The 25,362-nt window shown below is 34.6% G+C and overlaps 1 protein-coding gene across 2 annotated transcripts; it reads left to right on the forward strand.

Moving 5' to 3' along the window:
- On the forward strand, window positions 1-24,990 carry l(2)k01209 (uridine-cytidine kinase-like lethal (2) k01209). 2 transcript variants are annotated; one of them, XM_089633139.1, is made up of 12 exons: window positions 1-260; window positions 6,690-6,817; window positions 10,055-10,234; window positions 10,634-10,740; window positions 13,209-13,379; window positions 13,716-13,852; window positions 14,241-14,427; window positions 15,378-15,467; window positions 17,721-17,880; window positions 19,582-19,727; window positions 19,977-20,174; window positions 20,280-24,990. In XM_089633139.1, exons 1-12 carry the CDS (start codon window positions 208-210, stop codon window positions 20,394-20,396), a joined length of 1,674 nt encoding a protein of 557 aa, XP_089489265.1. In that variant the 5' UTR covers window positions 1-207; the 3' UTR covers window positions 20,397-24,990. The 2 variants fall into 2 exon arrangements, with proteins under 2 accessions (XP_089489265.1, XP_089489266.1); XM_089633140.1 differs by lacking the exon at window positions 6,690-6,817.
- Window positions 24,991-25,362: the final 372 nt, after the last annotated feature.

Raw genomic sequence — 25,362 nt, forward strand, 5'->3', positions numbered from 1 at the left:
TGGCCGAACTTTGAAAATTGTGCAGACGTCGTGTAATAAATTTTTAAATTAAATTTTAACATTGTTTACGTTGAATTCCGGAATGCAGTTCCGATGCAAAAGTAATTATTATTCTTGTTAAAATTTACGGGAGACAATATTAAGAAAAATCAAAGTTGATTTTTGGTGATTGTCTCGCTTTCAAGTGCAGGTGCTACGAAGTATGAGATGGCAGCTCAGGTTAATCACTGCGAAACTTTGAGTTCGGCGAGCTCCGACAGGTAAATACACTTTATAATATTCTCCGAAAATAATTCGCTTTCCATGTCTGATAATTTCAGCACGCTGTTGAAAATCGTTAAAAAAATCACGAACGTGGTTTGATATTTTGCAATGTTTTGGTACACCGCGCAGGTATTTTATCGTTTTATCTATCACTTGGTAAATAGAGAATTCGTGCATATTTTATAGCTTATCATTTATTCCGACATCTAACTGAAATATCATGCGGGTTTAACCTATTCGAGATCATTGTTCTCTTTCCTATCTATTTTTAGACATTTAGATTTAATGTTTTGACCACGTTCCGTCCCCACTTTACTTTACCTGCGCCTTATTTTGTGCATACAAACATTCATAACATGATGTATCACTTATTATTTTGTAATTAAATTCGACTTTATCAAATTTATTACACAATTAAACTGACCTACTCTGTCAGAACTTCTCATTGAACAAATCATTTACAAATGCCGAAAATAAATAAAGGGTCACTAGATTAAACTTACCTACTGAAAATATTTTCCTTTCGTTTTGTATTTCAATCGTTTCAGCTGTCAGTTATTTTCATTCTCCATTTACATTTACACACGAATTACTTTGACAACTTCACAACAAACAGCATTAAATAAAATTATATCACATTTCTTTCAAATGAAGGCAAAAAATTAAACTGTATATTTCTCTATGAAATTAAAGACTTATTAATACTCACAAATCAAGATGCTGTATCATGTGTCACATACACATCAATTGACTTATATAACATAGCATCCTTGAGGTGATACTGTCAAAATTCAATTGGTTTTTATCACTGTTGACTTTAAAAAAAAATAAAATCACTCACTATCCATATAATAATAATTATAAATAAAATTATTGGTTAGCACAGTTAATAATTAATGGAGTTATCCAGTCTGAAAATATAATAATATAGTCACTCCAAGTTATGATAAGACAATGTTGCACAAATTGTGCCTAATTTTATTAATATTGTGATTCCCCGTGAATATAATTTTATATCATAATTTTTTTTATGATTGATAAGTCATATTTAATCTTCATTTCTTTGATAACATAAATATAAACTGGTGGAATATTTAAACTTATCAGTATTCTTGAATTAATACATAGTGCATTGTATCCATTGCAAAATCAAGACTTGTGCAAAGTTTCGTACGTCTGCTGCAGAAATAGATTGTAAAGTTTTATTTAATATTTCCCATCAATAAGCACAATAATGCATAGGCAAATATTTCTACGAAATCTTGGAAATTTTGACAGGTAAATAAACCATTTGTATTTTCCGTTCAATAATAATACAATACCAAAGAATCATTGTTATAATATGTAAATATTATTATGTGTTTTTAATCTTTTTATATTAACCTATACACTCTTGTTCACCTTGAAACATATTTCCAATGACCTAGTTTTAGGTAAATACCATACTAAATGTGGAAAAAAACAACAAATATACTGTAATATATATTATACATCATCCAAATATTATTATTATTTATTTATTTTGTAAGAAACAAACAGCTTTTATATAATATGCAGTGATAGATATAAATATACAAGTTAATTGTAGTCAAGCCACAGAAGTTTCTTATGTTAAAGTGCATTAGAAATGAAGTTTTAGTTTCTTAAAATTAATTTTGTGTTAAAGGAAGGGGAGAGGAAGAGGAAAATAGGAAGAGGATAGGAGATGCTGCCGATACATTCCATACTCTCATATTAATAATTGATCGTACGCATTAATTCATATCGATATTTCTTTAGGTTATTACCAAAAATGTCAATGCTGTAAAAATTTTTATTATATTGTGCACATATACGAGGAATTGGGGAATTTTTTCGAATGTTTGTTCTACACGAGGGTAGATAAAATAAATCAGATTGTCGGGTTGATCTAGACGGAATATGAAAATTTATTAAATTGGTAAGTTCTGGTGAGTCCAGACCATTATTTAGGATTTTAAATAATAGGATTTGATCAAAAATTAGACGTCGTGTTTGGAGGGAGTTAAAATTATGAAATTTAATGGATTCGGTATAATTTGAGAACTGTAAGTTTAGTTTATAATTTATGTGTTTAAAAAATTTTTTTTGAATTCCTTCTATTCTTTCGATATGGGCTTGGTATAAAGGAGTCCAGATCGGTGTACAGTGTTCCAGGTGCGGGCGAATATATGAGGTGTAAAGGGAATATAGAGTGTTTATGTTGTGGAAGGGTTTTGCTATGTGAATTATAAATCCCAGCATTTTATTGGCTTTGTTAATGATGTCATCAGTGTGTTGGATAAAGTTTAATTTAACATCCAGTGTTACCCCAAGGTCCCTGATATATTTTACTTCATTGATGTGTGTGCCGTTTAGTGTGTATACAAAGGATATTTTATTTTTATTACGTGTAAATGTTAATTTATTGCATTTTGCGATGTTAATAACAAGTTTGTTTAATTCGCAATAGACAAAGAGACGGATATATGCATTATTCTGGCAACCACTCAGATTTTACTCATTTCTTTTTAATATTTTTTTTTCAGGAAACGTGGATACAATAACGCTTCGAAAATAAGTGTTAAATTAGTTGGTTTCTTTTATATTCTAACATTTTGATGCTTTTTTTAGCATAGAGCTATAAAATTAGAGGTGCTATTGCATACTAATATCTCTTCTAAACGTTTTTCACTAGCGATAATCATTGCGTATTGCGCTTAGACCGGATTTTGTAGTTTCCGGTCAGTCAGCGTTAACATTTTTTTCACTTCGTCTCATTTAGATGATCAATGTTTTTTGGATATTTTCAAACAGAAAATGTAATTTTTCGAAGAAAACTTCTTCTAACTGCTTTTCACTTTGTGATGGCATTATTTATTTTTTATTAAAACACAAATAACATTGTTTACATCACTTTATTTCGATACAAAATCTCAACATGTTTCATGAACCAAGTTCACTTCATCAGGAGCACAAGTATACTAAAGTTATAATTAAAATTAGGTCTAGAAAGAAGAGGTAGAAGGAGCGGGGAGGGGTAAGAGTGGGGGAGGGTTATTCAAAGTAGGAATTAAAATGTCATTAGACGGGAAAGACCGGGTAATTGGGAAAATATTTAAAATGGGGTTTATAAAAATTTTTTGTTTATTAATAATATCTGCTTTCATATTCACGTGTTTTCTTATTTCTAGGATTTCAAAATTATTGATTTGAGATACCTTGTAACCAGAATGTAGTATTTTAAAACCTGAATTAATATCGAAAGTATGGTCGTTATTTAATAAATGATCCGCAAATTCTGATTCACAGTTTCCCTTTAAAGCCCTAAGATGTTCTTTAATTCTGATCTCAAAGTTTCTATTAGTTTTTCCTATATAAAAGGAATTACAATCATTACAGTTGAGTTTATAAACACCTGATTTTTTAGTTTGACTATCAATATCTTTATTATTAAGAATATATTTTTTTAATTTGTTATTCGTATAAAACGCCGGTTGAATAGTGAAGGGGATGTTTTTATTTATAATTTTGGAAGTATCATTATCTACAAATAGAATTCTACGCCATTGTTTGTTTGTATCTTTATAAATAGGATAAATATAAAGTTTAAAGAATTTATGTTTAATTTTTTTATTTAGTATTTCATCTATCAATTTATTAGGATAGCCGTTATTAGATGCTATTTGTTTTATGATATTTAATTCTGAGATATAATTAGGATCCGACAAAGGAATAGAAATTAATCTATTAAGCATAGAATGGAAAGCTGCGACTTTTTGAGAAAAGGGATGATTTGATGAATTATGAATGACAATATCAGTGTACGTATCTTTACGGAAAATATTAAAATCTATTTTATTACCTATTATTGTTAAATTTAAATCTAAGAAATTTAAACTCTTATCTATACCTATTTCTAATGTAAATTGAATATTTTTGTGTATTTTATTTAAAAAGTTTAAAAACATGTTCAATTGTCTTTCTGTTCCTAACCAAATGCAAAAAATGTCGCCAACATATCTCTTCCAACAATATACATTTTTAAGTAACAAGGCACCGCTATTAAAAATCTTATTTTCTAAATTATTAATAAAAATGTCTGCAATCAAAGGACTCGTACTGTTCCCCATGGCCAAGCCATCCTTTTGTTTAAAAATTGTATTGTTAAATTGAAAATAATTTTGTTTAAAAATAACTTCGAAAAATAAAATAAGGTCATGGATAAGGTCTTTCTGTAAGTTAGATGAATTTAACAAATTATTGATGATGGTTTTACTTTCTTCTATTGGAATACTAGGGAATAAATTTACTACGTCAAAAGAAACTAAATTGATAGATGAAATACTAAATAAAAAAATTAAACATAAATTCTTTAAACTTTATATTTATCCTATTTATAAAGATACAAACAAACAATGGCGTAGAATTCTATTTGTAGATAATGATACTTCCAAAATTATAAATAAAAACATCCCCTTCACTATTCAACCGGCGTTTTATACGAATAACAAATTAAAAAATATATATTCTTAATAATAAAGATATTGATAGTCAAACTAAAAAATCAGGTGTTTATAAACTCAACTGTAATGATTGTAATTCCTTTTATATAGGAAAAACTAATAGAAACTTTGAGATCAGAATTAAAGAACATCTTAGGGCTTTAAAGGGAAACTGTGAATCAGAATTTGCGGATCATTTATTAAATAACGACCATACTTTCGATATTAATTCAGGTTTTAAAATACTACATTCTGGTTACAAGGTATCTCAAATCAATAATTTTGAAATCCTAGAAATAAGAAAACACGTGAATATGAAAGCAGATATTATTAATAAACAAAAAATTTTTATAAACCCCATTTTAAATATTTTCCCAATTACCCGGTCTTTCCCGTCTAATGACATTTTAATTCCTACTTTGAATAACCCTCCCCCACTCTTACCCCTCCCCGCTCCTTCTACCTCTTCTTTCTAGACCTAATTTTAATTATAACTTTAGTATACTTGTGCTCCTGATGAAGTGAACTTGGTTCATGAAACATGTTGAGATTTTGTATCGAAATAAAGTGATGTAAACAATGTTATTTGTGTTTTAATAAAAAAAGAAAATGTAAATACATTTTATAAATTCCTCAACGATTATAAAAGTTCTGTGTTTTTTATATTGTAAATTATATCTGTGTCTATCGATATATAAAACTACTTGAATATTCAAACATGCATTTATTTATTTTTTACAATATTTTTTGGGATTGATTAAATCAGTTTAATAAATAAGTTTGTAAAAAAGGTCACCCCATTCCGAAAGGTGACTTTGATCACTGTGTTTTTATTTTTTTTGACTCCTCAAAGCCATATATTTCTAGATTTTCACGGCCAAACATAATATAGTGTTTGGTTTTTGGGTTATTATGCCGTGTTGCACTACTTCATTCTTTAGCCAACTTTTCGAACAGCATTATAAAATTTTCCCATAAAAACGATTTTTTTTTAAAGTTATTTAGTTTCGAAGAAGTCAAACAAATTCTGTTTTACGTATGAAGATTTTCAGGAAATCTGTGCGACGCATGGCCAAACTGAAATTTCCTGAAAATCTTCATACTATAAAACTAATTTAAAAAAAAAAAAATCATTTGGTTAGTCCAATGTCAAATTTTTCAAACTTAACACTCCATCACTCTTAAATGTCACGAGCCGCCACTGGTCACCAATAGTCACGACTCGCAGGCAACAGACTTGCCAGTAAAATTGACTGCTCAAGAAATAATTTCGATATTTGGTCAATTTCTTCAAATATTTTCAGTTCAATTAAACCCTCATGCTGAAAAACAACATTATCGGCATAACACTGTTTTTGTGTTAATCCATTCAAATTACGGGCCATATGTCCATATATATAATATGGTGACCGGATAAATCATCACATCTTTAAAAAAATATATATAAAGTCATGGAAAGTGATGAAACAAAAACTTTATTAACTGGGTTAAGTAGGTTAGGTTAGGTTTAAAAAAAAAAAATTTCATCGTTTCTAATGACTTTATATCACTTTTTAAAAGTTGTCACTGTGTTGAGTTATCATGGAACCATATAATATATGTTCACAGCAAAAATATCCAACACAGATGACTGTACAAGGCCGGTAGTGTGAGTTTTTTTCCATACAACGGTAAAGTCAAGGCAAGTCGGCCATTTCATTAAAACTGACAGTTTATGCGATCGGCGTTTGGAATATTTGTCATTGTTTGTTATTTTTGGAAAAAAGGCATTATTTTTTTTTCGTTTAATTCTATGTCTATTAGCTGAAACATCTTATACAAATATATTTTTTTTTAACTATCAATGTGTATACGCACACTACAGTTAAATGAAATATTTAACAGATTTTTTCAGACTCATTTGTTTTGTTGGTATATTTTCAGCGATGTGACAGAGTTGGCAGCCCGATATGAATCGGTGTTTCTCCGGGAGGACGATGAGTTCCTCACAGGGGCTCCAGCCTCCCCCACCACGGTTCCCAACACGAGGTCCAACAGGCCTCCGTCCTCAGGTATGAGGACACTAATAATAATTCTAAAACACAAAACAATGTTATACTGCATTTAGATAGAACTCACGAGCTCATGATTTGCTAGTAAAACTATTGATCGGTGAGCTCTGGCGTTATGATATTTGCTAAGCAACTAAGTCAATGCAATCATTTTCAATTTGCGGCATCCTTTTCATGGTGAGCTATGGCGCTTTGAAATATCCATTCATTTATATATATTAGTTCCACACAGGAGGCCACGAGGAATATAACTTCCCTCATGGCCTCTATCATATTTGGGGATGCTGTGTGGAGGGTATTTATGAGGAAATAAAGGAGAGGAAGTTCTGAGAAGGAAACAAGTGTGAGGGGTGTGTAGGAATTTAGGGGGTCAGTGTGTCCAGGAGTGGCGGACGTACTTTTGGCAGAGGTGTTGGTTATCTAATGAATGGTTCCTAGGGCGGCGGTACCCATACCCGAATGATATGAAGTCAGTGTGATAAAACTAGTTATTATTTAAGTATCTGGTCACTGGTGACATTTTAATCCTCTTTATTTGATAAGACAGGTTTTACTAAAATTGCAAAAAAAAACATGTCTTTCAATCTTTGTAGCTATGGCAACTTATTTTGATTGCTAAATTTATGTAATTTTTTGGTTAAATTATAACGCAAAACATGCTAATGAATGGTCAGTGTTGTCTGTGCTTATTTTTTGGTAAACACGTTCTGAGACAGTCGTTAGCACATCTTGCTGGGCACTAGACCCATTCATTGGTACAGATAAAACTAGATGTCCCCAAATCATTAGAAAACTACTAGCGCATACCTGTAATAAATCCTGAGATGTTATAATTCCAATTTTGAAAATGGCAATTAAAATAACAAGTATGCCCTGTAAAAAATCCTGAGATGTTATAATTCCAATTTTGAAAATGGCAATTAAAATAACAAGTATGCCCTGTAAAAAATCCTGAGATGTTATAATTCCAATTTTGAAAATAGCAATTAAAATGATTTTCTGTTAAAAATATTATATTATTGGTAGGTACCTACTTTATCACTTGTTTTAATTCTTCAATCAATCAGTTACAATTTAGATAGCAAATTAATATGTTTTTTGGACACTTTCATTAAATCTTCTTTGATCAGTTCATTCATTTTCTTTTCATGTGCAATGAGTTTGTCTCTTGTTTTTATTTTTATTTTATTATTTTGATGAAAATGTATTATATTTAAAGTGTTGATGATGACCGTAAAATTAGTTTTTCGATATTTCCAAATGGGACGATGTTATAGACTTTCAAAGTCAACGTTGGCAAAATGTAGGCAATTGTGTCTCGTGATGTCAGTTTATAATTCGGATGGCAGTGCTGCAATACTGCCGCGCATGTACCATGATGTCATACGCTTTTCAGCCGGCTGCAAATGGCGGCGTTTTGATGGCTTATACCTTCAGTCCTGTCCTCAGCATGCTGTAAACTAATATGATAGACACTGGTAGGACATCTCAGGAGACACATGCAGATATTGGGAGTGGATAACACCAATAGATGTAGGAAATGTGAAGAGGATGAAGAGACTCCAATTCACCTATGGTGCCAATGTCCTGCCCTGGTGGGAACTAGGCTCAGATACCTGGGGAGACATACAGTAGAACCAGAAGACATAGCCACATACCTAATAACAACCCTGGTGAAGTTTATCAAAGGGACTGGGTTGTTGTTAAAGGATTGAGGTAAAATGGGAGATAGCACATTGGGCGGGCCTATGGCCTGAGTGCTCACGGGAACTACGTGTAAACCGTCTCCAACCTTAAAAAATATATATATATATATACATGATAGACAACTTTGTAAATAACATGCAATTTCACAAGTAGACGACCTCATTGTGACAATCTTAAAATAACATATTTACAACTGTTAAGACGAGCACTATTAAACAGTGTTTTTATTAGCTTCACATCTACCACTGTATTGCCCGCATGCGTAGAATTGTTTAACTTCACAGGCAACTAACTATGTACTACCCCGGATATGATTTGAGAATTTTTTTTCATGGCCAAAAGTATTATCATTATTAATTTGTAGTTTATTATGCCGTGATGCGCCTCCTCCTTCGTTAGCCAACGTTTCGGATAGCATTACAGTGTCCATCATCAAGGCAGATTTGTAGATTGTGGTGAAATGGTAATGTTAATGTTGTTTTCTGCATTTAGTTTTGGAGTAGCAATGGTCTGGTTTTCATACTTCCCAGACCAATGAACCAATCACTGGTCAGTTTAATTGCCACACAGGCTAGTATTGTTATTCAATGTCGATGGTTCTATTAAACAATTGAATCTCCTCCGTTGACCACATAATAGGAGTAGAGTGGATTATTATTTGATAAGTTGTCTTAACTTCGCCATAATGGCTCTTCCAATTAAACATGTACATACACATGCAGGTTTTATGTCCACAACACAAATTCAACCACTCTCAAATATGAAGGATGGAGAACTATTAGGTATACCTAATTGAGCGTTTGACTCGGTATGTTCTTATAGTTTTTGTTAGTAGTTCATTTGTATTCTTCTGTGGATATTAATTTTGCATTCATTTTAAAACACTTTTATTTACATCACCAGGTAAAATATTTTAAAAATTCATAACGCACATTATTTTATAGGTGAATGATTGCCTGTTTCAGTGTCATTTTACTCCAATAAGCCACCGACGAAAGTAAGAATTAAAGTATTGATTATTTTAATTCTTCAATAGTTTCTTAATAATTCCAACAAAGTACCAATGCAAATGCAAAATTCCAGTTATTTTAAACTTTCATAACTGTGTTACAAGGGCAATACAACTGTCATATGAATTAAAATTAAAAATAACATCAAACAGGCTGGCATACTATCTCATTTCACAATACACAAAATACAATAATGAAAATATGTTTTAATTGTTTTAACAAAATTGCCACTCCTCTCAAAAATTCTTTGAGCCTGGAATGAACTCTCTCATTCATCATTCTGATTTGTTAACTGTTTGCAATAAATCTATCCCTACTCTTCCCCTTGTCCTATTCGGGTGGGGGACCCATCGCATCAACAAGAGGCCCTGTCCTGCGCTACTTCATCGGTCTCCGTCCATAGCAGGCCAGCCTCTCCTCGCACCGTCTCTGGAGTCGTTTCTCCCAACTATATCTGGGACGGCCTACTGGACGTATCATGTAATAAATCATTAATATTATTTACTTGTTTGTTGTCCAGGATCGGGGGCCCTGAAGTCCCCGCGTTCCCGCCGGCCACGCACCACCTCCCTGAGCCAGGCGGGCAGCAAGCGCACAGCCTCGGAGAACATCATGCACGCTGACCGCAGGACCATTTACACGGCAGGTCGCCCCCCGTGGTATAACTCCGCCGGACAGCAGGTGGAGCCCTTTGTCATCGGTGAGCTGATACCACTGTTATTACGGACAAATACAAACCCTGACCTCGAACCTCCAACATGAATGATTTATTAACAGTTGTAATGAATATACTTAACCAAACCCTTTTGAAAGACTATTTCAATCATTTTGTTGATCCCACTAAAAAGTTGCCAGCGCTCTCTCTCTCTCTCTCTCTCTCTCTCTCTCTCGCGAAATGCTGAATGTGGAATGATTGGATCAAATAACAGTGCATATTGTAGGAGAGTGATCACAGTTCCTCGGAGGCATTTATGAAGAGAGACATGCCGGAAACCCCGGAATGACTGAAAGGCTCCTTTTATAGCAACCATGTAAAGAAGAACAAAGACAACCCCTTTTAACGTAAACCAGTTCTTTATTTAATTTCTTCCTTTCTAAGGAATTTGTGGTGCCAGTGCTTCGGGAAAAACAACCGTTGCAGAGAGAATCATCGAGTCCCTCGATGTTCCCTGGGTGACTATAGTCAGTATGGATTCCTTTTACAAGGTAAGATGCAATTTGACGCCTCAGGGTCAAAGTTTTATTTTTTTATTTCTGTTTTAATTAAGTTAATATTTCCCGCCGTAACAGTAACGATAATCTTATTTTACTCTAAGAGACCGAATTTATTCAGCTTTCTAGTAAATATGTATATTTTTAGGATTTAGGGTGTTATCTCAGTGGAAAGGGCGAATAGAATGAATTTTTGAATGACTGAATAAAATTGCTTCTGTCAGCTTTTTTTGCTGACATTAATTTTATATATTATTATTTTAATAGCAATGCTTTGAATTCTCGCTAATTCTGGCCGAAACCATAGCCAAATGTTCAATTTGACTTTGGTGACAGTATTATAAAAATTTCATTGTATTTACATATTAAGCAGATAACCCATTGAGTGCTTTTCTTATGCACTCAACGTGGCAGATAAGAAAAATGTGTAAATATATAAAAACAAATGCTATCTAACCCTAACCTTCCGTAATTTGTGTGATTGTCTCGCTGATAGTGTTTTGTTAATTAAAGAAGACATCCTAACAATGTCAGGCACATTATAGGCTGCTATGCAGCATTATTGTATGCCATATTACACACATTTCGGTGAAGTCACTAATTCGAAATTCTACCAATTGATGGAACTATAGCAAGTTAAAAACACCCTGTGGGAGAAAAATGAGATAAAATGAACTGTTTCTCTCAGTTTCTGTGATATCACCAAAATGTTCTATACAGTATTGTTCGGCTGACATCTTTAATTGTATGTTTGGGCTGTGTCATTGTGCTTACTCCTCCTTCCTCCGTGTTGTTAAAGACTGCAAAACTATGAAGCCATAAAATCAGGAAGGAGAAAGCGCAGATCAACAATAATATTATAAATGTAAATTTCAAATTAGAAACATTAAATGAATGGTGTGACAAAAATGACATTAAATTTATTTTCTAAATTATAAATACCCGTGTAGAATTCTCCGTCTTAGCCACAATTGAAATCGATATCAATCGCCGTCTACTAAAAAACCCAGAAACTTTCCAAAGAACCTTCTTAACCTTCTCCCAACCTCTTAGACTATATAACATCTGCGGTAGTGGCAAGATTTCAGATATATGTAGTGATAGCAGTAAAGTCGCTGAATTCCTCCTCACGCACACAATATATTAAATTACACTTGATTTTAACTTAATTACCACTGGAAACAACTATTTAAGTTGGGGGAGATGTAAAACATTCACAGAATAGGTATTTAGATTGTTAGTATTTCCCAGCCTTCAAACTTAACTTTGATTGAGAAAAATGGAACTTTAATGCATTTTTTACCATCTCCCCTGACACAAATGGTTATTTCTCGTAGTAATTAAGTTGAAATCAATTGCTATTTTTAATTTTTTTGTGCGATTCATTGCGATAGTCTCCAGAAATTTACTAAATTTCTTAAATCTCTTGTTTTTACTTGACTTCACTTGACCCAAACTTTATTGTCTCAAATGCTTAAGGTTTTATTCTTTTATATTGTTGTACACCATTTTTGGACGGTTGGTATTCATTCTTTGTAATTTTTTAAATTCTGTATGTTGATAAAATAATAGCATAGCATATTATGCTATTGTTTTTTATAATAACCAATTCTACTTGTTTACAATAATCTATCACCTATCTATCTATTATCTATTTAGAAATACAAAAACCAATTATTTTTGCTCACTTTCTGGTAAAATGGTTTTATAATTTTTTTTGCATATTTTGCAAATAGCCCAAATGTTTGATTCGGCAAAGCAAAATCAGACTCCATATGAAATTGCTGCATAATTATGTAATATTATAAAAAATACCGTTGAATTTATCATCATATTCATAATGCGAATGAAAGATGTTGTGAGGTCCTAGCAGCGGCAAAAGTTGTTGATAACGATGTCCGATGTCGAATCCATGGTCCATGATCACAGCAATGAAGCTCGACAACGCGTCGGTGGAGACCGAACTTCAAGGTGGTGTTATCACTGGTGAAGACCATGGGTCTTTCTGGTACTCTAGTGTAAAGTAAGCTAAAGGTACGGTGGACTTTGTTGTCTGATGATTGTGAGCTCGAACCGCGGGCAAAACTGGATACGCTTGTAGGTACTTCGGGATGCGGGAGAGGGGAGCGTGCCCAATGCGTGGGCGGTGGCGGAGAGGCCGCCCGTCGTCAGTTGCAGCTAGGCACTTGAACGGGTCTGATCGACTGAGTAATAAAGACTGACTTAGGTACCACAATGTCGCCGTGTTTATTTAGGTACCACTCGTTCGAGAACAAATTGCGAGTAATTAGGTTAGCGGCGTCGCTATTATCCTAGATAGGTAGATGTAGCGTACATTCGCTGTCTTACTCATAGGTTCCAATGTGATGCACGTTGCATGTATTGAATTTCTAGAACCTAGTACCCCTAGTAGTAGCTGCTGCAACACAATACATAGTATATTTCATTATTTTTCTTCACAGGTTCTCAACGAAGCACAGCACATACAGGCATTGAAAAATGAGTATAATTTTGACCACCCGGATGCATTCGATATGGAGCTCCTGTCTTCAGTTCTTCAAAGGCTTAAAGAGGGGAAAAAAGTAGAGGTTCCCATATACAATTATGTCACACACTCAAGAGATAATCGAACTGTAAGTACATCCTCATATTGCATAAAATATATTGTAACGACATGTGAAAAATATTCCTCCAATACTTTTACATACATAATTAACAATTTGAAAACGGAACGCTTTTATGACCAGTCAAATAAAATGTTGCCATTTAATTTAAATTAGACAGCAATAATAATAATATCAGGTACCTACCTACTTCTACTGCGTTATATTTTATGGCTTTAGAACAGGATTAGATGTGTAGGTACTACAGAATTTATTGTTCTTCCATTTTTCAATGCTCCTCTTTTTTTGTAGTTAATATCCCCATTTGTGTAAAGTATTTCAACTTAACTCAATTCTGTTTTTCAGAAAACAATGTATGGAGCCAATGTGATAATATTCGAGGGCATTCTGGCCTTCTACCACCCGGACGTATTGAAACTGCTGGACATGAAGGTGTTTGTTGACACGGATGCGGACATCAGATTAGCGCGCCGCTTGCGGAGGTGAATACATATATACGGTTGTATAAATTGATACACCAATGTTGGAGATTTTTTGATTTTCTTACCATTTTTATAGCGCCGTTTTTGAAAAAATCACGGGTTTCTGAATCATAATTCGTAGCTCTGGTGTCATGAAATTTGCACAGCTTTTCTCTGTCTGGAATTTCAACCTCAATGCTCTAAACTGTTTTCAGCTGACAAATTAACTTTCATCATGAACTTTGGAATAACCACAACAATTTTTTTTTAAATAAGTCGAGACAACGTTTTGTTTAACAGCGAAAGTAACTTTTTAGTTTATCTATTATTTGTGGTCAGTTATAACTAGTATGTTCAACAACTAAAAATATTTTTCTCACTTCTCTTGACGTTCATAATCTGATCTCAGGGACATATCGCAGCGCGGCCGCGAGCTGGACGGCGTCCTGAAGCAGTACATGCAGATGGTCAAGCCTGCGTACTGCAACTACATCGCGCCATCCATGGCCCACGCGGACATCATCGTGCCGCGCGGCGGGGAGAACAGTGTCGCCATACAGCTCATTGTGCAGCACGTGCACACTCAACTCATGTTGGTAAGGTTAAAATTAGCTTTATATTTTATGTGAACCACGCACCAGTATCCCAACTGCCTAAAGCTAGTGGGATTATGGCATCCCCTGTTGGGGTATGTAACCTGATCTTGTCACTAAACAAGCTTGCTTAATTCATTTAAAGATACAATGCGTCAGAGAAAAGCATGAGCATGCAAGCCAACATGCTTTTTAAGAGATTTAACAGTTATAGTCCTCCAATAAAGAAACGACTTGAGCCTGTGCACTTGCGAACTCTGGGCCAGAATGAAGGCGTTCATTCAAGAAGGTCATGAACACGCGTACAGGGCACTGTTCAACCTCCCCTGACGAAGCAGATGTTTGTAGAGGGGGGGTACATGGGTTCGCTGCTTTGATGCGCCGCAGAACGAGTCAATGCTTCCGGAAATCTAGGAAAACTCTCGTCCAAGATGTAGTCCAGTAGCATAACGCGCCACTACATCGTAGATGGAGAGTTTCCCTCAAATCATAGTAATACAAATGCTAAATATACACGTTTACAAAATTTCTTTTTTTGTATTACTTTTTTATGTATGCCATATTTCTTTATATGGCAGAGCATTGGCAATGCATTTTAATAATTTTTAAAAATGTGAACATTTTATTTGTGTCCTCTGACAGGCAATATTACACTTCAATAACTCTATGATAAGTTTTTCTGTGACGTCGTCTAAAGTAAAATTCATGTGTTTGTGATTGATGTGTTTGATTTCACTGGAGTTTCGTCCATTCTCCACACAATGAATACGTCCTAAAATAACATCAACATGTATAGGTAATGTTTATTCAGTCACTTTGCAATTAGACATGCATCTTGCCAAGCTCAGTTTGGAGTAGTTCCAAGAATATTAAAGTGCACTGTTCTAGCTGGTTTGATAATATTAACCACCATCTGTAGTATGTATTTTAATTGTTTTGTGTTATATTTGTAGCGAGGGTTTAAGCTGAGAGAGGAGCTAGCACACGCACACATGGGACAACCACTTCCTGACTCCATTTACCTTTTGCCACCCACTCCACAGGTACAACTCATGCAATCAAATTAATAATAAATATAGCTTACATGCTGAAATGCCCAACACTCAACTTTTTCAAAAGAGATAATTTTGAGAAAACTATACAGTAGAACCCCGTTAATTCGAACCCCGATAATTCGAAAAAACGCGTAATTCGAAATTTTCGCAAAAAAAAATTCCGCTGAAAAATTTTTTAATACAAAATTTTTTTTAATTCGAAATTCGTTAATTCGTAATTCGAAATTTATTTTTGTCCGCGCACGAAAATTTGTTCGTGTAATTCGAAAAAAATTGATTTTTGCGAAAATAAATCATAATATTTCGTAAATCTGAATCTAAAAGTCAGCCGTGGCGGTAAAACGCCGAAAAATGTATTTATACGTGGTTATACATCGTCCTAATTAGTATTATTATTTTGTAAATCTGAATCGATTTACACTGCAATGTCGTATTTTTTCAAATTTATTTCGAATATCCGAGTTTAAAGGGCCGAGAAAATACATTTTACGCGGATATATGTCGTAGTTTTAGGAGTTTACGCCAAATATCTGAATTTAAAGGGTCGGCCGCGACGAAACTCGGCCGCGTAATTTCGATTTACGCGTAAATATATCGTATTTCATCACCGCGACGGAAATCGGACGCAATTAACGCGGAAATATATCGTATTTTTACTAACTTTACTTCGAATATCCGAGTTGAAAAAATACGGCGCGACGGAAATCGGCCGAAAAATTTCGATCCATGCCGAAATATGACATATTTTTACGAATTTACTTCAAATATCTGAACTTAAAAGGCCGGCCGCAACGAAAAACTGCCGACAAAATTCGATTTACGCGGAAATATATCATATTTTTACGAATTTATTTCGAATATCTGAATTTGAAGAGCCGGCCGCGACGGAATACGGCCGCGAATTCTGGTTTTACGCGGAAATATATCGTATTTTTACAAATTCAACTTCAGATATTTGAAATAAAGGGCCGGCCGCGACAAAAAATTACCGCGAAATCTCGATTTACGCGGAAATATATCGTATTTTTACAAATATCTCAATTTAAAGGGTAGGCCGCGACCGAAATCGTAAAAATATAGCATTTTTATGAATTTATTTTGAATATCTGAATTTGAAGAGCCGGCCGCGACGAAATACGGCCGCGAATCCTCGTTTTACGCGGAAATATATCGTATTTTTACGAATTCAAATTCAGATATTTGAAATAAAGGGCCGGCCGCGACGGAAAATTACCGCGAAATCTCGATTTACGCCGAAATATATCGTATTTTTACGAATATCTCAATTTAAAGGGTAGGCCGCGACCGAAATCGGCAGCGAAATCTCGATTTACGCGTAAATATATAGCATTTTTACGAATTTATTGCGAATATCTGAATTTAAAGGGCCGGCCGCTACGGTAATCGACCGCGAAAATAAAGAAATAATTGGTATTAATACGATTTACAACTAAAATACCACCCGGATTTGAAGAGGCGGCCGAGAAAATCGATTTTCGGCGTTTTTTTTTTTTTTTTTTTCATAAAATTTCGAATTACGTGGGAATTCGTTAATTCGAAATTTGATTTTTGTTGTCCGCTGGATTTCGAATTAACGAGGTTCTACTGTATATGTACAAGGAATAAGTAAACAATTTCCACCTTGCGTTTGTGCCAAGTGTTTATAGGGAAGTCATTCAATATTGTTACATTCCTTTTTTTTACTATGACTCTATTCCACATCTTCCTGCTATTCTTTCAACAAATCTTTGTTTCATAATGTGTTGATTTTTTTTGTCTTACCGCAATGTATTAGCTTAGTTAAGTTTAGCCAAGTTGTGACGTGTGATGGAAAAGTATATTTTTATTTTTAATTGAAAAGAAAATAGCATTATACTACAAAATGATATCAAGATTTTTTACTCCAAATATTCTCAGGAATCGCTAGTTAAAATCTTTCGGGTGTGTGCTGTTATACCTTGTATAATTATAAATAGAAATTCTGTTCTCACTGATCGATTTCATAGATCCTATGAAACACATCATAGAATAGAATGTGGTATTCCAGCTTTAGTTGATTAAGTAAAATCGATATAATCATTTAGAATCACAAATCATTTTTTGTTTTTAGAAATTAATACAAAATTTAATTTATATATATGTACATGTATAAATTATTAGGTCAGATAGTACTACAGTTATATTGTCTTTGACGAATTTGTTGCTAAATACCCACTAAATAAAAGTGTTGGTCGTCTCCAGGTGCGTGGTCTGCACACCTTCATCCGAAACAGGGAGACGCCCCGAGATGAGTTCATCTTCTACTCAAAGCGCCTGATCCGCCTGGTCATAGAGTACGCCCTCTCGCTGCTTCCCTTCCACCATGTGGAGGTGGACACCCCGCAGGACTTTGTCTACCAAGGTTTGTAATCCATCAACGCACCAATCCACACAATCAGACCTCATCCTTAGAAGTAGCATGTCACTTTTTTACAAATTGTTAAAGAGAGGGGATAAGTTACGTTATCTGTTGGGTTTGAAATGAGAATATGTTTAGTTCTTACCGTGATTTCATTTATAGTGCTCCCAACCGTCTGTAGCCAGTGAGGGGTATTTTGTGAGGAGATGGGGAAGTACCTGGCTATTCAGATTGGTCAAGAAACACGGCCAAAGCCATTTCAAGCAACGTTACAATTCTGAATGGTGGTCTTACACCAGGGCGATACTGAGAGTATATTCCACTCCTGAACGTACCGCAAATATACTATATATTATTTAAAAAAAATAATTGTGAAATAACATCACAAATTAATCTTTGGGGATCAATGGTGAGGCACGAAAATAAAGCGTGTTGGTGAAGGTCACAGTGTTTATTGAGTCAGTTGCCGTGACGAGGAGATGATGTAGGACAAATGTTGAATACTCCGGTTGCTGCGGTGATGTGGTCCAGGCGGTAGTTGGTGACGGCGCACTGAGACCGGGACTCGATGGCGGTCAGGCACTGGCGATCTGGGGAATCAATACTCCAGTGCTGACGGAAGGCCGAAGGTGCGGCGGACCTTGTAGGCAGTTGAGTGGGAGCGGCGTAGACCAGTGAGGATGCTGCGTGTCCTCGTGGTGGTCATGGTGGCGTGGAAGAAGCGCTGGTCAGAGACGCTGGAACCAGGGCGCTTGTAATCCGAGTAGAGCTGGCCAGGGACGGCGATCTGGGCCAGAGCGCTATGATGATGTCCCGATAGAGTCCATGATGGTACGGGTGAAAACGGGAATATTGTCCTTCGCGCAAAGGTGCGCGGATTATCACTCGTTGATTTTTGTTAAATGACGGCGGACTGATAACTGACTGACTGACTGGCTGCGTCGGGCTTATTTATACTGTTCGGCCGGTGGCAACAGCAGGTAGTTAAATGGCAACTAAATCGAGGCCACTCGCTCGGTCTGGCCCTTTCCCGAAGTTTCGGCGGCGCGGCAATTATGCCTAGGCGGTAGACTCGAACCTTCTGGCGAGTTCTCGTAATGTGAAAGACGGACTTGCGATATTATTGTCGTCGATAGACAAGTAGGTGCTTGTAGTACGTAGGTTGCTCTGTTTTGATTTCGACTGCGAGTACGTACCTAAGTAGCAAGTACGTACCTAAGTAGCGTCGAGCTGCTTATTATTAATGAATTAATCTGGATTCTTCTACTACAAACCAAATAAAATTCACTTCTGCATGCCCAGATTTGAACCTGAGACGTCCAGCTATACATTTATATTATAAAAGTAGTATTGATAAGTACCTCCATCAAAGATTAAGATACATAATATTTTATTTGTATTCATATACAAATTAATAAATATGTGGAATCGAAATAAAAATGCGAGTTAGTACAATAATTTTATTTATTTATATGCACTTATTAATTTACTTGTTCAGTCGAAAATTTGTCTGAAGTAATAATTATGAATAGAGAATAATAAAAAACAATAAAAATTGTTAAATTACATTTTCACAAAATAATAACCCAAAAATAAATATCACGAAAAATGCAAAGACATTTTGTTTACCCTTGTCATTCCCCAGCTACTTTGAATTAATAATTTATTGGTATAATATTATGTTTAATTTATTTTTGCATTCAGGTAAGAGGAACAGCTGCCAGAGAATTTGCGGAGTGTCCATCCTGCGCGCCGGGGAGACCATGGAACAGGCCGTGTGCGACGTCTGCAAGGATATCCGAATCGGCAAGATCCTCATCCAGACCAACCAGGCCACCGGAGAACCTGAGGTTAGCTTTTGTAACTGACAAACTATAGTGCAACTCCTTGACAAGGTTATCAAAAGACTGGAAAATATTATACTAGGTTCCAAATTTGGCTATTTTAAAATCGATCGAAGTTGCCCCGATGATAGCCAAACTCCAATAGTAGAGGGAACCTGATAAATAAGTAGGTTAGCTCAGATAGACAAATCTTTTTCGCTATCAACTACCTTACTTGTAAGTATGATTAAATTAGATTTATTTTAAACGTTGCAGCTCTACTACCTGCGCCTGCCCAAGGACATCAAGGACTACCGCGTGATCCTGATGGACGCCACGGTGGCTACGGGTGCCGCTGCTATGATGGCCATCCGCGTCCTGCTCGACCATGACGTGCCGGAGGAGAGGATCAGCATTGTGTCGCTGCTCATGGCAGAGATCGGTGTGCACTCTATAGCCTACGCTTTCCCCAAGGTAAACAACCAACGAACAAACCTAGCACCTGTTCACTGTGGGATGAGAATTTGGAACAGTACAAAAATCAATCTTATGTATAACCTATAAATTTGTGCTTTTCAGGTGAAAATCGTCACATCAGCCCTCGATCCCGAGATAAATGAAAAATTCTACGTGTTGCCAGGAATCGGAAACTTCGGCGACCGGTATTTCGGTACCGAACCAGCCGACGACTACTAAGTATTTTCCAATTTATATATTTCCTTACTGACGCTGAATCAGGAAGGTTAGGTTATGATTGAGTGTTGATACGCTCAATCACACATTGTATAATATAATAATATGCTTTATGAATGTAACATTTTTTTACAGATTTACAAAACACAAAGTGGACGAAAAAATACTTTACAATTTTTTTAATTCAATGTCCAAAGAGTTCAGAATTTAAAATGCAGTTTTATCTGTTGTTAAATATGGCGTATAACAACAATTCTGAGTAAACTGCCGAGTGACTACTTGTCAAGTATCTTTAATCACAGGATTAACATGGCGGTAAAAATAGATATCTGGGTAGTGTAACTCAACGGTGGTGAAACAGATATACGCTACTCGATGAGTAGTGCTAATCGACAATTTACTCAGAGGTGATGAAATACCCACTAAGAATAATATACTACGCTACAAGTCAATTTTTTGTCATCAATGAACTATTTTTAAGTATGCTTGCTTTAGAAAAATAAGCCTGAACCATGTTATGAAACATCTACCTACATTTCTTTTTTGACTATTTTTTATAATTTTATATTGAAAGTGATTTACTGACTTGATTTGAGACTTTCCTTATGCGTTCAGTCTACAGTTTGACATACTTATCTCTGCAGGTGGCCAAAATAAGAACCAAATACTTGATTAAATATTTTTCAAAATAATTTCATTTGGGTTTCTTCAACTTTCTTTTCGGTTTTTATCATTCAAGGCCTATAAAAATGGGAAAATCTATGAACAGAATGATGCACAAAGCATAATTCTGAAGGTGACATTCATAGACTTTGAAAACCTTTAAACAGCCAAAAAAAGTATCTATCACTCTTATTATTATTCAAGTTCGATTACTTTATTTGAATAAACTTTGTATAATAAAGTGATGGTGTGCAATCAGTAAAGGTGTGTAATTTATTTTTAAGAATTAATTGGTCCAAACAAAGACAAAATTTGAGGTATTTATTTTGCCTTGGTATCCCCAATATTTACAGTGGTGATACCAACGATTGCTTAGTTATGTATATCAATTTGTAATGACTGCCCTTTTGTCGATATTTTTAAACAGATTTGTGCAAAAACATACTTAATTACAGTGGACCTTCGCTTAAAAATCACCCCCTGTAACAAGTGATTTGCATAATGCTCAGAACAAATAACCCGCTTACCAAGCTGAGTTTCACATGACGAGTTTACAAGTTTAAATGGTTTCTTTTTAGAAGCTTGCAAGATTGTGATTCTTTAGGCAATTTCTGAGAACTTTAACAACTGCATTCGGGTTCGCAAGAATGTGATTCTTTCAAGGTTGTTTTTGAGAACTTCAATAATTGCATTCTGAACATAGGATTGTTTTCTTTCCAGAGTTCTCAAAAATGTGATTCTTTCAAGGTAATTTGTGAGAACATCATTAATTGCATTCGGAACATATGAATGTTTTCTTTCCAGAGTTCACAAGAAGGTAATTTTTGAGAACATAGGATTGTTTCTTTCCAGAGTTCACAAGAGTGTGATTCTTTCAAGGTAATTTTTGAAAACATCAATAATTGCATTAGGAACATAGGAATGTTTTCTTTCCAGAGCTCTCAAGAATGTGATTCTTTTTTCTGCATGGAATGCATTATCATATTTTAATTGGGAGTGTTTCGCATTATGAGTAAGATTCTTCAATGAATTACGGTTAAAGTGAGGTTCCACTGTAAAATAGACATATTGTATGCACATATTATAATAAGAAACATGCTGTCATTAATATTAGTAAACTTATAATCAAACTATCATTGTGTAACTCTAGTTATGGATCATATAGTTTAATTGATGAGAGAACACCTCAGTCTGTATGAGAAACGGAGCATTTACTTTGCACAACGTTCAATAGGCCAACTCTTTAGAATATATCTATATCTTAATGCATGAGAGAATTTTTCTGCCTAAACTTGTACATTCCGGGGTGGATCTCTCAATATCTGTAGTATAATAATAGATAATATAACACTAAAATTCTAGTCTACTTTTGGCATAATTTTTTTGTCTATGGTTTTGACAAAATTATTATTTGTCTACGGTTTTGACTTTATGTTATAATTTTTGTCACTGTGTACTTATCCAAAATGGAGGACGGTGCATTTGACTTTATGGCACTGAATTTTAACAATGAAATATGAATCAAAATCTCAATATGTACAAGGCTTATAATTTATTAAAAATATTATATCTATTGCTGTTAAAATTTGACGCATTTTTTTAAATTTCGTGTTCACATTTATAGGTGTCGCAGTCAGAATTGACACAAACGCTGTACTAACGTACACGAATGCTTTTTTTATGTGAATATCACACAAGAATCCTGACTGTCCCAAGCCAATTCGACAATGCCATCACCAATTGGGGTGATGGCACGGTCTTGTTCTTAACCATATGAGGCTGCAGAGAAGGAGATGGGGAAGAGGAAGATTGGGAAGTTCCTGGCTCTTCAGATTCGGGCACTAAACACGGATAAAGCCATTTCAAGCACTTTACATACAGCATGTTTCAAACCCGTCATATCTGATCCCTCACTTACGTTGTTTGAATTTGGCATTTTTCAAACTTGTATACATTTTTTGTCACTTATTCACAAGATCAAGTAGAAATAAGCAAGATAAATGCTGGTTCTTTTTTCAAGGACATCATTGTAAGCATATGCACCAATACACACAATTTTTTCTGTTGTTTGGGTCGACTCTAATAAATTGCGCGACCTATAAGCGTGTTACGAAAAAATGTACTTTATTTAAATAATATGTCATATTTTAGAATAAGAGAAAAAATACAGGTGAATTGCTGTCGTACGAATAAATATTACGCTTATAAAAATGTGTGACTTAAAAATATTAAAAAAAATTGTAATCAATGTTATATTTTTAATGTTTCTTGAGATGTCCCGAATTACCTTAAAAAAAGCATGGTGATGGTCTCAGTAGGTAATGGCTACGATGGCTGACTTTGAATCCAAAGATCAGTTAAGCAATGGTGTAAAATTAGAATGCCGAGAGATCTGTGCGATGGTATTAAATACAGACAAGTTCGGCCTAAATTTTGAGGTTGAAAACAACATCGGTATCGTCTTAAAATCTCAAATATTAGAATAGTCCCAAGAATAATAAGTCGTATAACACCAAAGTATACGAAATTTTTATTTATAAATATTTTCACCATTTTATATTGTCTCCGTTCCTTCAAAAGCCACGAATCCTGAAACAACAGTTTTGATGTATCGAAATTTTTGTGATGGATATGTTAATATTTTCAAACTTTGTTCCCGAGGATGGTGAATTTTGCCCGAAAGGGAACGATATTATATTATTGTATTTGATGAATTTTTAACGGCATATAATATTATTGCATTGGGATCAATATTTTCATTTGTCATTGTTTTAGGATTAATTATTATTGTAATTCGTGATAATTTTAATATAAATGTGAAAAAACACCTGAAAACTTACATTTACTGCAATTGAAAATAAACCAAATTTTAAATTAATCCAGTTACTATATGAAATGTTCAGGTATCACCGTAGGCATCCAAATTAATAGACTTGCTCCAACATAAAATCTGGGTATCAGTTTACGAGCTGGAGGCAAACCATGTGACCATATTTTTGGCACCAGGAGGATTCGAGAATGTTTTGAATAATCTACGACAACAGCCGCACGCTGACCGCCGAAGAGCGCACATTGAAATAACCAGATCCTGCGCAGAAAAAGTTCGCTAAAGTAAAGCAACAGTTTGCAGTGCAGTCCATTGTGGGACTTTTCTGCGTAGGGTCTGAATAGGGCTGCAAAAATGAGTGTCGTAAGTAAATTATAACACTTTTGTAAAAGTGTCTTAACTAAATAGTGTAGCAAAATATTAAATTTTGAAACAAGCCTGAACTTTTGAGCCAGAGATTTGCATGCCAATGTAAAAAAAACTAGTAATTCGTAATATTACAATACCAGTTGCCCGTATACTGTCAGACTAATTTATTGACAAATTACAGAAAAAGAGACGGCCACACCACATTACCTTGGTTTGTCCCCTTTCCCTGATGGGCTGGTATATCAATTTAAATGTCTATGAGTACCACTGACTACTTTCAACTGCAGTCAGTTTCATAATAATAATGTATTGACTTGCCTAAATAAACCTGCTAAAGCCATCCTATTTCTTCTCACTGACTTCATCATTATGTATTAGTGTCGTAACTGTGAGCGATTAATTTAACTTGTGTTGTGTAGACCACAATGATGATTGTTTGAATTTTTTATTGTATTGTTAATATTAAATACACAAATGGAGGGGATTTGTGGTCGTTGTACTAGAACGGTGTTTTCCAAACTTGTATTACCGATTTTGCACACTTCTGATTAAAATAATATCGGATATTACTGATTTTGTGTTAATTTAATTTCTATTTAATTCAGTCGTTGAATTATTCTGTTGCCACAGTTTTGGAAACACTGGTATAGTGTTAGAGGCTTCTCTAAGAATTAGTAATATTGAAAAGAATTTGGCACTGTGTGTTTTATAATTAATGATGACACAAAAAAAATATATCGCAGATTAAAAATTATGAAATATTTGTTTTTTTCATTTGAATACAGTAGGAATATGGCAACCCCGATTGAGAAATTTTATGAGAATAGAGGAAAATGGCAGAGGTTGAAACTACCTAGATATTATGATCTAGCTAATAAACATGAAGCATTTTCAAGTAATGTTTCAATTCTAAATAATGGTTTCTAATCAGGGTGATACTGGAGTTTCTCCTTTCTCTGTTCGTTTACTCTACATGTTTAAGGCTGGCCGCATACATACGTTTTCCGTATTCGATTTCCGAATTCGTTTTCCGTATTCGGAATTCCGTGAGACTAGCGCAAACGTTCGTTTTTCTACATTCGGAATGTATAAACGTCAGAACCAGTGTTG

This window comes from Hesperophylax consimilis, chromosome 7 (assembly GCF_061612785.1).
Source record: "Hesperophylax consimilis isolate HC1 chromosome 7, BYU_Hcon_1.0, whole genome shotgun sequence".
Taxonomy (NCBI): Eukaryota; Metazoa; Arthropoda; class Insecta; order Trichoptera; family Limnephilidae; genus Hesperophylax; species Hesperophylax consimilis.